This window comes from Callorhinus ursinus, unplaced genomic scaffold, assembly GCF_003265705.2.
Source record: "Callorhinus ursinus isolate GAN/ISIS: 27379988/994484 unplaced genomic scaffold, GSC_fseal_2.0 scaffold31, whole genome shotgun sequence".
NCBI lineage: Eukaryota > Metazoa > Chordata > Mammalia > Carnivora > Otariidae > Callorhinus > Callorhinus ursinus.
In genome coordinates this window covers 11,648,956-11,662,111 of record NW_027397093.1, presented here as the reverse complement: position 1 = coordinate 11,662,111, position 13,156 = coordinate 11,648,956, and the positions used below count along the sequence as shown (strand labels likewise).

Here is a 13,156-nt window from a genome sequence, read left to right as displayed (position 1 = left end):
TTTAAGTAATCTCTTACACCCAATCTGGGACTGGGAACTCACAACCCAGAGATGAGTCCGGTGCTCCCCGGATTGAGCCAGCCAGGTGCCCCCGTCAAATGCATTTTCACATTGAGAAAGACTTGGCCCTAGGAAGTGCGCACTATGTCCCTATACCCAGGGTTCCGAATCACTCTCTTAGGCAGTTGGGGGCCGAAGGTGGAAAGACTGGAGAAGAGCTGATTTAGGGGATCTGGGAAGAGACAGCAGAGCTGGACAGAGGAGAGTCTCTCTCTAGCGCGATTCGAAGGCCCTCTGCACTGGGGCGGGGCCCAGGCAAGGTGAATGGGAGGAGGGGGTGAGGAATTTAGATGCCTCTCGATTTCTCTGTTCAGACCTCGCTCGTCCCCTCCGCCGGGGACTGCGCTGCCCCTCGCTCTCAGTCAAGGCTGTGGAAGCCCACGGGTCCAGGTTGCGGCTGTCCCCAGGGAAGCTGAGGCAAGGGCAGGGTTGGGGAGATCCCAGGCTGGGGCGGGGCCGGGCTGGGGCGGGTCCTGATATAGAGCCCCGCAGCCGGCTTAGCAGCACAGCGCGGCGACTGGAGCCCCAGAGCCCCGCGGATTGTCAGAGTGTCGACCCGACCCGCCGTCCCGGCTCCGTGTCCCTCCTGCCGCAGCTACCGGTGAGTGCAGGCCACCCTAATTGCGCAGGGCTGCTCCTGCGGGCTTCCCTTCCCCCAACCCCCGCGGCCCCGGCGGCCCCCGCCCGGCAGCGGCCGAGCCTGAGTCGCCGAGCCTGAGTCACCGCTCCCGGTGCCTGTGCATCCCCCTGTGGGGTCTGGGCCCCTGCGCCCCCAGCGGGGAGGGACGGCTGGGCCTGGGAAGCCCCGCTGGAGACTTAGGGATTCCTGCCCTGAACTGCGGTAACCCAGCCGGCTCACCTTCTCGCTTCTTCGCTTCTACCTCAAGCTGACTTCCCCCTCCCTTGCAGAGCCGCTGTCTAGAGCCCCAGCCTCGCCACCATGAGAGTCCTGATGGCGTGCGGGCTCCTCTGTGCCCTAGTAGTGGGCCACTCCGAAGTAAGTGGCTTTCCCGCTTTGACCTATGGCGGCTGGAGGGGGCTTGCAGGATCTTGAACAGCGCTGGGGGTGGGGGGTGGGGGGACGGGGCTGCACAGGGAGCTGGAGTCCTCTGGATTCCATTAACGGCGCCATCTGGGGCGGGGGGGGGGGGCAGGACAGGTGTGGCAGTGGGAATTCTGAGAACTAAGGGAGTTCGCACTTTCCGGCAAGGGAGGAAGAAGCCGCAGAGACTGCCCCCCTCTTCTTGTGCCCTGTATGTGAAGCTTGCTTGAGTCAATCCGTTTCTCCCTGCTTGAAACCTATGATCTTCCCTGTGAGGGCTAGTTAGATGTGAACAAGGTGAAGAGAGGGAGCGAGGGGAAAGGGTGAGATTTGGGATTGGCGCCAGTTTGTGCTCCCCCTTGAGTCCCAGGAGCATGGGACCTTTGCTGAACTTTCCCCTCCGCTCCATCTCTTCCAGGGCAGCCATGAACCTCATCCACTGTCTAATGCATGTGAGTATCCACCCATTGCACAATATCTGACTCTACAGACCTCTTGAAAAAGCCTCAGGGGGCAGCTCCTCCCTGACACGGCTGCAGGGCTGGCTCCCCCTTGCCTCCTCCTACGCTCCTTGCTTACCACACCATCTTTGTCATCCCCAGCAAACTGCGGTTGTCTGAATGGAGGAACATGTGTGTCCTACAAGTACTTCTCCAACATTCATCGATGCAGCTGCCCAAAGAAATTCCAAGGGGAGCACTGCGAGATAGGTATGGGGATCCTGACTCTAACTGGGGAGGGGGGGCACCAGAGATTTGGGGGCAGGGAGAGATGGGTGGAATGTGCAAGAGCAGGCGAGAGTTAGGAACTAGAGGTGGAGTTGGGGTCATCTTCATCCCTGTGTGAGATACACAGTCAAACACAAACCCGTACTGTTTCATGAATCTCTGGCTGCACAAATGTGGGACGGGGAGGGAAGGAGACCCTTTCTAGTGTTTTCTGCCAGGCCTGAAATCATGTGAGGCCTGACAGGATCTCTAAAATGCCTGTCCAAATTTCCTCTTCTTTCTAATACCTTTCATCCTCACATTCTTCCCTAGATACATCGAAAACCTGCTTTGAGGGGAATGGTCACTCTTACCGAGGGAAGGCCAACACCGACACCATGGGCGAGCCCTGCCAGGCCTGGAACTCTGCCGCTGTTCTTCTGAAGGAGTACCACGCCCTCAGGCCCGATGCCCTTCAGCTGGGCCTGGGCAAACACAATTACTGCAGGTGAGGTGGGGGCAGCAAAGACCCTCCCACAGCCCCACAGGAACCCTTGCTACCATCCCCTGTTGTTTCCAGAGTGCTGTCCATAGCATGAGAAAAGCAAGGCCTCTGGCTGAGTTTTCCCTGGAGGGGAAGGAGGGGCGTTCTGGGTTGGAGTGACACCCCTCCCCCCCAACTCTGTATTACCAGGAACCCGGACAACCAGAGAAGGCCGTGGTGCTATGTGCAGGTTGGCCTACAGCGGCTCGTCCGGGAGTGCATGGTGCAAGAATGCTCTTTTGGTGAGTGTCATTGACCTGTTTATGACAGTAGGGTGGAAGGGGACAAGCTCGTGTGTTCCTTTATTCCATCCTAGGAGGGTGGAGGAGGGGGGCCTGCCTGGCCTTGAAGAACTGGGAGGATAGAGGACAAGTGTGGGTCACTGTCTTACTTGCCTCCCCAAGACATCCCTCTCTTTCTTCTCCAGAGAAAAATCCCCCGTCTCCTTCGGAAAAAGAGTTTCAGTGTGGCCAGAAGACTCTGAGGCCTCGCTTTAAGATTGTTGGCGGAGAATTCACCACCATCGAGAACCAGCCTTGGTTTGCGGCCATCTATAGGAGGCACCGTGGAGGCTCTGTCACCTACCTGTGCGGTGGCAGCCTCATCAGTCCTTGCTGGGTGGTCAGCGCCACACACTGCTTCATGTATGTCTCCTCTCCCTGACCCTCCTGCCTTACCCCGAACACATCTCCTTCCCCTTCCCAGCAAAGGATGCCACTGAAATTCTACCCCCTGAGGTCCCTTCCATGCAGTCCACGGCCCTGGGGGCAAGTCATGCCTTGAGGCCACCGTGGAGGGGGAGTGACAAGATCTCATGAGCTCAGACTGTCTGACAAGTCTCCCCTCCCACAGTCATTACCAGAAGAAGGAGGACTACATTGTCTACCTGGGTCGGTCAAAGCTAAACTCCAAGACACGTGGGGAGATGATGTTTGAGGTGGAAAAGCTCATCTTGCATGAGGACTATAATGCTGACAGCCTTGCTCACCACAATGATATTGGTGAGTGGAAAAGCCTTATCTGCCGTAATGATGATAGTTGGAGGAAGAGGGGTCCAAAAAGAGACCCAGATGGGAGGTTGAGGTTGTAGGGGAGCTGAAGATGCTGCTTTATGTAGCAAAGGGCCTCCGGCTCTTCTGCAGAATCCTTGAATTTCCATACAGCCTCCTCTAGATGGCAATGGCCCCGTGAGCATATGGCATGGGCTGGGAGGCCCCTTCTTTTGTTGGATACAACCTCTGCCTGTCCCAGGATCTGGAACTTAGAGCATTGGGCTGAATTTAGCCCATCTACCTCAGCCACCCCTACATCTGTATACAGCAGCCCTGGCTGGCCAAGACCTATGTCAGCGGCTGGAACAAAGCCCTTGAGGCATGGGGCAGGGGAGGCTTGTTTCAGGTAATAAGCTACCAGCAGACCTTCCAGGACGACCTCTGACCCTAAGCAATTTAGGGATAGACATCCAATCCTTCAGCATTTGGAGGGGAGAGATGGTGACCACCGGGCCAGGTAGAGATCTTTCCCCCTGACCTCTCCTGCTTCCCTCTTCCCCCAGCCTTGCTGAAGATCCGCTCCAACACAGGCCAGTGTGCACAGCCATCCAGGTCCATACAAACCATCTGCCTGCCTCCATGGTCTGGTGATGCTCATTTTGGTGCAAGCTGTGAGATCGCTGGCTTTGGAAAAGAGAATACCAGTAAGTGACATTTGGGGCTGGCTGAGAGGGTCCTGGGGGAGTACTGTAACCTGGAAGTAAGCTCAACTTGATCTAAAGAGGACTGTGGCGATAGAAATGGGATCATTGTGGAGGTAGCAGAAGGAGGGATGAGAGGAGACGGGGATGGAGTGGGGAGCACTGTTGAGGGAGTGATGGGCCATAAAGGTAAATAGATGGGGGGAGGGGCTATACATGGGGTAAAGGCTCAGATTTGGGTGGGAAAGAATAAAGGCTTTCCCTGGTAGGGACACTTTTTGGTCCCCTCCCTGGCAGAGAGTCCCTGTGGGAAGGCTGGACAGACACATCTTAATGTAAACTTCTTGTTTCCTCCATCCAGCCGACTATTTCTATCCAGAGCAGCTGAAAATGACCGTTGTGAAGTTGGTTTCCCACCAGGAGTGTCAGCAGCCCCACTACTATGGTTCTGAAGTCACCACCAAAATGCTGTGTGCTGCTGACCCACAGTGGGAAACAGATTCCTGCCAGGTGAGAGTTCCAGCCTCTCTTCCTGTCACCCCCAAATCTCCCCTGGGCTCCTGGGCCTGTCCCCGCCAGCTTTGGGGAGCCTCTCTCCAGCCAAAGCCCCCAGAAGTCAGAATTAGGAGCTCAGGTCTTAGTTTAAACTAATCCTTCTGTGTTTACCAAACATCCGTCGTGAGCCTGGCTCTGTGCTGGGCACTTCAGACTAGAGAAGGGAAGGGAATAAGACCATGAGAAAGAGGAAAACAATAGAAAATGATACAAGTCAGTGCTCAGGGTGTGGTATGAGCTGTAAACGATCAGATGTTTGGGAGTGGGACGTGAGTACCAATTAGGTGGCCCCAAAGAGAATGTGACTGTAGGAATTTGAGGAGGCCGAGGGAAGAAAGGAGACCGTTCCAGTTGAAAGATACAAAAATGAGAATGAGCGTGGCGTACTCCAGGATGGCAAGGGAAAGGGTCTGAGAATGTAGATGGAGTTGTGGCAGGTAGCAGGGCTTCGAAAGCCCCCCAGAGGGTTTTAAACTTGATACGGTAGGAAATGGGGAGTCACGAAGGACTTTAATTCTAAGAAACTCTCTCTTGTCTGCCTCTTGGGCATGATTGGGTGATTGCATCAGATGGCCCCTTTCTCCCTTTTCCTAGGGCTCACCTTTCCGTGTCTTTGGCTTAACAGGGAGACTCCGGGGGACCCCTGGTCTGCTCTATCCAAGGCCGCCTGACTCTGACTGGGATTGTGAGCTGGGGCAGTGGATGTGCCATGAAGGACAAACCAGGCGTCTACACAAGGGTCTCACGCTTCCTGACTTGGATCCATAGGCACACTGGGCAACAGAATGGTCTAACCCTCTGAGGCTCCCCAGGGAGCCAAGGGAAGAGAGGGGTACCACCCACTCCCAAGCTGAGTGTCATTTTTGCAGTAGAACCATCTGCATCAGCTCTATCTAAGGAAGAACCTGAGGAAGATGGGCTCTTGCAGAGATGGTTTTGCTTGTGCTGCCCACCAGGGTGAGCAATGATAGCTTGATCCTCAGATACAGGCCTGGGTGCTGAGTACCCAGATCCCCCAGGGCCAGGATGGAGGGAAGGCCCTGACCCAGGATGGTTATTGACCAGTTGTTTGTCTTTTTCTGAACTAAAGCCTCCTGGAGTGAAAAACGCCATTTCCTGTGCATGGGTAGAAGGAGAGCCAGCACCCCAACAGTGGGCATTCATGAGGCCCACCGTTGGGAAGTGAATAATTTCTCAATTAGGAAGTAGAACAGAACCGAGGTCTCTTGAGGGAGCTTGGCCACTGTGGACCAGTGGCTGGCGGAGTGGAGACATTAATGACTTGAGGGAAGGGCTCTGACATTCCATGAATGTATCAGGAAATATTATATATGTGTGTATATGTTTGCACACTTGTGCACAGGCTGTGTCAGTGTGAGAAACAGCTGGTGTTCCTGTGTTTGACTGCAAGTCTAGATATTTCCCTACACTGAATGGACTGTGATGCCACATCGAAGGGTCTGTCTGGAAAGGTCCTGGGTCACTCCTAGGGCCTCTTGGGTCTCTCATGTGATCATGCCTATGAATGTATCATTCTGGGGCATGGCCTGTGACCAGCACTTAATTTTCAGTTTTACTTTTACACAGATGTTCTTTCTTGGCCAGTTATCCCTTCTGACTTTTCATCTGAGTTTATCCAATCCTCACTGGGTGAGGTGAGGACCACTCCTATACACTGAATATTTAATAATTATGTTCTGCTATTTTTATTTATGTCTATTTTTGTAATTTTGAATAAAGATCAATAAAATATGATTTTTCTGAAGACTTTGGTTCTTTCTTGGTCCTTGTATGGGAGGGAGTTGGGGAGCATAAAAAGTGGAAAATGATGGTGGCATGTACTCCAGAGTTTCTTAAGGGTCGAATCTCCGGACTTAATGGGGCTTTGGGAAGCAGAGGCTAGAAGAGTTGTAGAGCAGGTCCTCCATAGTACATCAGGTACAGCCTGGTGTTCAGGCTGCGTATCAACCGTCAATTCCCTCCTTAGCCGGATGCCTTTGTACAGTGCACATCTCGTACAGCTGTACCCAGTGATCCTCTAGGATAAGTCCCACCATATTAACTTCACTCTGCCCATACCAGTCCCGGGGCTGACCTCAACCAAGGAGAATACCTGCATGAAAATTGCTGATCCAAAACCTGGCCCAGCTTGAGTGTGGCATTCAGGGAACAGAAAACAATTTCCCATCATCTGTGTGAGGGGCTGGTGCTAAGTTTTCTCAGTGTGTTAATGAAGCTCATGACCAGTCACTGCAATCCCTAATATTAGGGTACTTGGAATCTAAAGCTAGGTGGTATCCTAATGGAGGTGACCACACATTTTGAACCAAACATCGGTTTCTAAAGAACTAGGGTGTAGAAGGCAGGTGGGGTGGGGCACCTGGGTGGCTCAGTCGGTTGAGTGTCTGCCTTCAGCTCTGGTCATGATCTTGGGGTCCTGGGATCGAGCCCTGCATCAGGCTCCCGGCTCAGCGGGGAGTCTGCTTCTCTCTCTCTCCCACTGTTGCTCCCCCTGCTTGTGCTCTCTTGCTCTATGTCAAGTAAATAAATAAAATCTTTAAAAGAAAAAAAAAAAAAGAAGGCAGATGGGGAGGTACAGCTGGATGCTAAAGTGTTGGAATTTCCAAGCTATGTTAATGGGTTTTGGCAGTGTTTCTTAATCAAGTCACCTGAGAACCTTTTTAAAAATATATACATGCTGATGTTCCACAGAGATTGTGATTCAGGTCAGGGCTGGTGCCAGGGCTTGTGAATTTAGAAAAGTTCCTCAGGTGTTTCTGTTAAGCACTCCTGATTGAGATCCTTTGGGGACAACTGGCCAGATTATGTGAAGGGCCAAGTAAATTCAAGATATGGTCAGTATACGTTCTGTGCATGAATAGTCAGTTTTCTGAGTGGAGTTTGGGGTGCAAGTTCTCCTCGGCTTCTGGTTCAGAGGCTCCCTAAACCATGGGCCCCTGAGGGGCAGGGACCCAGAGTATTCTGCTTTTAGTCCCTATAATCAAGCATGTTGTCTTCTTTATTGTGATACAGTGGTTCAGAGCATGGATTATAGAGTCAGGTGGTCTGGACTAGAATCCTGGCTCTGGCACTGGCTGTGTGACTTGGGAAAGATTCATAACCTCTCTGTGCCCCGGTTTCCCCATCTCTAAAAAAGAGATAATAATATCTACCTCCCAGCAATGTTATAGGGATGCATGAGTTCACAACTCCTGGCACCCAGTAAAGGCACAAACATGATGGCTGTTATTACCAAACTATGTAAATTCTTACAGAATCGAGTGGAAGCCCCCTCCACTCTTCCACCGCAGGATTGCATTAGTGGGTTCTGTGCCAGCTGAAACTTGCCAGGAAAGAAAAGCCATGGTGTGAAGCTAAGGGGCCCAGCCCAGGCTGAGTTGCTTCTCAGCCTCTGTGTTACCCTCCCAGTGGCCAAGAAAGATCTTGTTCTACCATGAACCGTGCCAGCATCAGGGCTCACACACACTGAAAACAGGAAGTATGAGCCCCACCGGCCAGACTGAGCAATGATACTGAAAACTCTTTTCAGACCATTTCCCAGCCACCACCCGGACCTGACACCCCCACCTCCCCAGCTCCACCAGCACCAGCTGCTACCTCTTCTCTAATCTCTCTCAAGGTTATCCAGGGAACAGCCACTCCTGCAACAGTCGTGGCTCTACATACTAACCTGTCACTCACTTTGGGGTCTGCCTTCTTCTAGTCCTCACTATGTACAGGGCATTGTGTTTTGTTTTTGTTTCGTTTTGTTTTGTTTTCTAGGTAAGTTCTATGTCCAACATGGGGCTTGAACTTATGTCCCCAAGATCAAGAGTCATATGCTCTACTGAGTCAGCCAGGAACCCCTGTATTGGACACCATGTTAAGTTCTTCATATGTGATCTGATTTAATCCTCACAACCGTCCTGTGAGGAATGTGCGATCATTACCCCATTTTACAGTAGAGAAAATGGAAGCACAGAGGGAGATTGAGTGATTTGCCCAAAGCATCACATCCAGTAAGTGGCAGGGCCAGGGTTCAGCTGGCTTCAGAGTACACAGGCCCAGCACGGTGACATATGACCTCCCAGCAGGGCCCAACTTCTCCTGGGAAAAGCCCCCCTTCACCCTCCTTACTTCAGAGATGCTGGGTTTCTAGGCTAAGTGTATCAGAATTTCCATCCCTGCCTGTATGATATTTTATATTATGTATTATATGATATACTATATGATATATTATATTATACTATATTATATATTATAACCCTTTCCTCTTTAAAGATTCCCGGCCGAGTGAGGAGACCATACTCAGTCACCATTTTTTAAGTAAAATTTCACTCTTCTCAAGCTAACCTCATCCTTTTCTGCTGAAACCTGATTTCATTGAAGTGGTTTCCGTTTTCACCAGAACCCCTCCTTCTGAAATATTCTGTGGCCCATTCTATCACAAGGACTCAACTTGATTTCCACTTATGCCAACCCCCCACAACAACCACACGCGCCTCACCTACCCTCCACACTCACTCCCAGTGTGTCCATCTTCCTCCCCAGCAGCAAACATTTGAACCTTCCCTTTAAATCAGACACAGTGGCAGAAGTTGCTGAGGTGTTTTTTAAATAATAGTACTATTGAGAGATAATTCATGTACCATACAATTCACTCCCTTAAAGTGAACACTTTAAGGCAACCATCAACACAACCAATTCTAGAACATTTTTATCACCTCAAAAAGAAACCCCATACTCGTTAGCTGTCGCTCCCTTTTTCTCCCCATCCCTTCAGTCTCCTGATCTACCTTCTGTCTGTGTGGCTTTGCCTACCCTGGACATCTCATACAACTGCAATCATATACTATGTGGTCTTGGGACTGACTTCTTTTGCTTGTCATAATGTTTCCCAGTTTCATTGATGTTGTAGCATGTATCAGCTGTTTTATTATTTTTTTAAACCATACTTTATTGATTTATTTATTTGAGAAAGAGCATGTGAGCACAGAAGGAGAGGCAGATTCCCCGCTGAGCAGAGAGCGGGACGTGGGACTCCAACTTAGGACACCGAGATCACAACTCGAGCCGAAGGCAGACGCCCAACCATCTGAGCCACCCAGGCACGCTGTTGCTGAGTTTTAAATAGCAAATTGGGAGAAAAGATAATCTTCTGACCTTGCAGTCCCAATGAGAGTCATTCAACAGATAAAAAAGAAAAAAAAAAGGGACACCATTGTTTTAGATGCTGGAGTACCAGAATGAATGGGACATAGCCCTAGTCCTCAAGGAGCTCACAACTTTGCGAAGGAGAGTCTCTCCTTCTCCGGCCCAGCCAGGAGACCACAATTCAATGTGATAAGTGCTATAATAAAAGTATGTATAAAGTGCAGGGAACAATGATGAGGAAGCCATTAATTCTGCCTTGGGAAGTCAGGGAAGACTTTATAGAGGAGGTGATATTTCACCTGGGCCTATAAAGATGCAAAGAAATTTGCCAAACAAGGACGAGAAAGGCATTCTTGGCATAGGGAAGATCATGAAGACATGAAAAGGCAAGGCATTCTCAAGAAATGATGACTAGGGGTGTCTGGCTGGCTCAATCATTAGGGCATGTGACTCTTGATCTCTGAGTCGTGAGTTCAAGCCCCCCATCGGGCATAAAGGTTCCTTTTGAAAAAAAGGAAGAAAGGATGAATCAACTGCTGTGCTAGAGAAAAGAGTTGGGGTGCTGGCAATGAATGGGCCGAGAATGGGTGGGGAGGAGCTGGTGAGATACAGTTGTTGAGGGTCCTCAGACAGGGCTGATAATCAGTAGTAATCATGAAATAGCTACTGTTCCAAGATTCCTTTCCATGTGGCCTCCTACCACCCAGCCTCTTTCCACTTCACGTGGAAAGTGTTGGTACTCTGAAGTCCTGCTAGTTAAATATTTTGAGTATTACCTCTTGCCCTCAGATACTATTTTTCAAAATCTAGAAAGTTATTTAAAGTCAAGGAGCCATAAAAAAATTTTTTTTCCCTTAACTAACAATTTTCACCCATAGGGGCACCTGGGTGGCTCAGTCAGTTAAACGTTGGACTCTTGATTTTGGCTCATGTTGTGTCCTCGGGGTTGTGGGATAGAGCCCTGTGTTGGGCTCTGCACTCAGCAGGGAGTCTGCCTGGAAATTCTCTCTCTCTCCCTCTTTCTCTGTCCCTCCCCACCCCCGAATAAATGGATGGATCTTAAAAAAATTCTACCCAATTATAAAATAACTGTAAAAGTAAAATGCTCGCATAGCATTTCATAGCTGTTTTTAACATTTTTGGTTTCTTGTGTCTCCTTTGCAATCAACCTCCTCTACTTGGCCTTGAATATTGGGTTGCCTAAGGCCTCATCCTAGACCATCTCCTCTTCCCGCCCTAAACTCTCCCTCACACAGTCAGTCTCATTCACACCCAGGCTTAAATTACCACCAACAAACAGTTGGCTTGCAAATGCTTATTTCCAGCCAGACCTATTCTTATTTTCTGTTGTCTACTTGACACCCTCTTTTGATTGTCACACACAGGGCACCTCAAACTCAACCTGCCCCAAACTGACCCTGTCTTCAGGCCCCAGCCTGATGAACTTCCTCCAGCACTCTCTGTCTCAGGTGATGGCACCACCTCCATTCACATCCAGAAACCTAGGAGTCATCCTGATGCTTCTCCCTCTCACTCCCCTTATCCCATCCTGGCAGTTTGCCTCAAGGCTCTCGAAGTCCTCCATTTCTCTCCATTTGCACCACCACCATTGGTTGAGCCACCATCATCTCCTGCTTGGACTACCACAATAGCTTCCCAACTGGCCTCCCCCATTCACTCTATCCCTACCCCCACTTCCTCCCACATCCCCACCAATCCATTCTGGAGAAATTTTTTGAAAATGCAAGTGTGCCTAATGACTCCCATTGCTCCTGGCTGGCTGTCTGTCCTAGGCAGCGTCTGGCCCCTACTTCCTCTCTAGCTCCATCTGGCGCTGACCTCTCCCAGTCTTGCCCTACTGTACCATTCTCTTGCTCATCAGTCCCTCTCTTACCGCAGGGCCCTTGTTCATGATGTTTCTTCTGCCCCGGACTTTCTTTGACTAGTTAAGATTTTCCTTGTGCTTCAGAGATCATTTCCTCAAGGGAGTCTTTCCTGGCCTGCCTATATTTATATAAGGTCCCTCTGTTTTGTCCATAGACCCATGGCAACAAGTACTACCTCTCTGATGCACTTGTAATTGTTGTAACCTTGCCTTTGCGGCATCCATATTTGGTTAATGTTCGCCTTTTCATCAAATTATAACCTCCACGAGGGGCAATGTGTTTTTGATCCCTACTGTATCCCCAGCACCTAGCACAATGTCTAGAATATGGCAGACACTTAATAAATATTTATTGAATGAATGCATTTTGATGTATTTCTTTCCTTTTTTTCTATCTGCTTCTTTTTTACATAGTTGTGTTCACAGTCTATACATAATTTTGTATCTTGTCTTTTTCCTTTGAGTATTTTGTCATAAGCCTTTTCCTACAGTGTCACGAATATCTCCAAGCCTTGTATGTACAATGTAGCTAATAACACTCACTCAACCTAACTTTCTGGATTCAGGCATCATAGATAAAGTATGTGAACGTTCTTTGTAAACTGTATATACATACAAGGCAGTATTATTTGCATTTAAAGGAAATGTAGGTGCCCTCCCCACCCTTGCCTTTTTACCTCCCTTCCTGGGGCTTGTGTGTGTGTGTGTGTGTGTGTGTGTGTGTGCCCTTGTTCTGCAGGTTCACCTAGTTAAAGTCTAAAATAACTCATTAACTTTTATATGCTACCAGCCCAAGGACATTGCATTTTTTAAAAGGACTTCTAAAAGAAGGACACTCAGGCCAAGGTGATGAGGTCTGGGGGTGGAAGGGGACTCAAGATATTCATTGATTCATTGATTTATCTTTCATTCATTTAACAAACACTTATTGAGAGTTGCTTCGAGGCCTGGCACTGTGCAGTGTCCTGGGTGTGGAGGTAGAAGCCCTGGTCTCAGCTTCAGTGGGATAAAAAGTCAAGTGGGGAAACAGACAAGCAAATGAATGGAGTATAGTGAGAGCATAGTTAAGAGGGTGATGAGCAAGGTGGTCATGGATGACTAAGAGTAGAGTCTCAGAGGGCAAAGATGGAAAGGAGAAATGACAATCTGAGCAGAGGACACAGCATGTGCAAAAGTAAAGAGGAGGGAGAAAGCAAGGGGGCACTGAAGGAACTGTAGGTGGTTCAAGTGGTTGGGGTAAAGAGCAAGTTTGGTAGAGGTGATTCATTTGGAGGGATTGGTGAGAGCTGCAACCTAAGGGCCTAGAGGACCTTGCCTGCCACATGAAGGACTTTGGACTTTATTGGGGTGGAGAGTCAATAAAAAGTTTGGGGCATGTGGCAGCAGTGTGAACGATGGATTAAAAGAAGATTCTTGAGCCTAGATAATATTATGGACAGGGAAAACCGGTTCAGAGACCACTATGCTGAGCCAAGTGGGAGGTGAAGAGGGTCTGAACCAGGGCATTGGTAGTGGG

The 13,156-nt window shown here is 49.7% G+C and overlaps 1 protein-coding gene across 1 annotated transcript; it reads left to right on the top strand.

Moving 5' to 3' along the window:
* Positions 1-501: 501 nt before the first annotated feature.
* Positions 502-6,366, top strand: PLAU (plasminogen activator, urokinase). The gene is made up of 11 exons (XM_025850631.2): positions 502-661; positions 970-1,057; positions 1,521-1,554; positions 1,705-1,812; positions 2,143-2,317; positions 2,504-2,595; positions 2,781-2,997; positions 3,206-3,354; positions 3,909-4,049; positions 4,408-4,556; positions 5,227-6,366. The coding sequence occupies exons 2-11, from the start codon at positions 1,001-1,003 to the stop codon at positions 5,401-5,403; spliced, it is 1,299 nt and encodes a 432-aa protein (XP_025706416.1). The 5' UTR covers positions 502-661; positions 970-1,000; the 3' UTR covers positions 5,404-6,366.
* Positions 6,367-13,156: the final 6,790 nt, after the last annotated feature.

What these genes read in the sequence shown, in the direction of transcription:
- PLAU (XM_025850631.2), top strand. Translation starts at nt 1,001, where the DNA reads ATGAGAGTCCTGATGGCGTGCGGGCTCCTCTGTGCCCTAGTAGTGGGC. An exon ending in AGCGCCACACACTGCTTCAT is followed by an intron (nt 2,998 to 3,205) that starts GTATGTCTCCTC and finishes CCCCTCCCACAG; the next exon opens with TCATTACCAGAAGAAGGAGG. An exon ending in CTTTGGAAAAGAGAATACCA is followed by an intron (nt 4,050 to 4,407) that starts GTAAGTGACATT and finishes TCCTCCATCCAG; the next exon opens with CCGACTATTTCTATCCAGAG.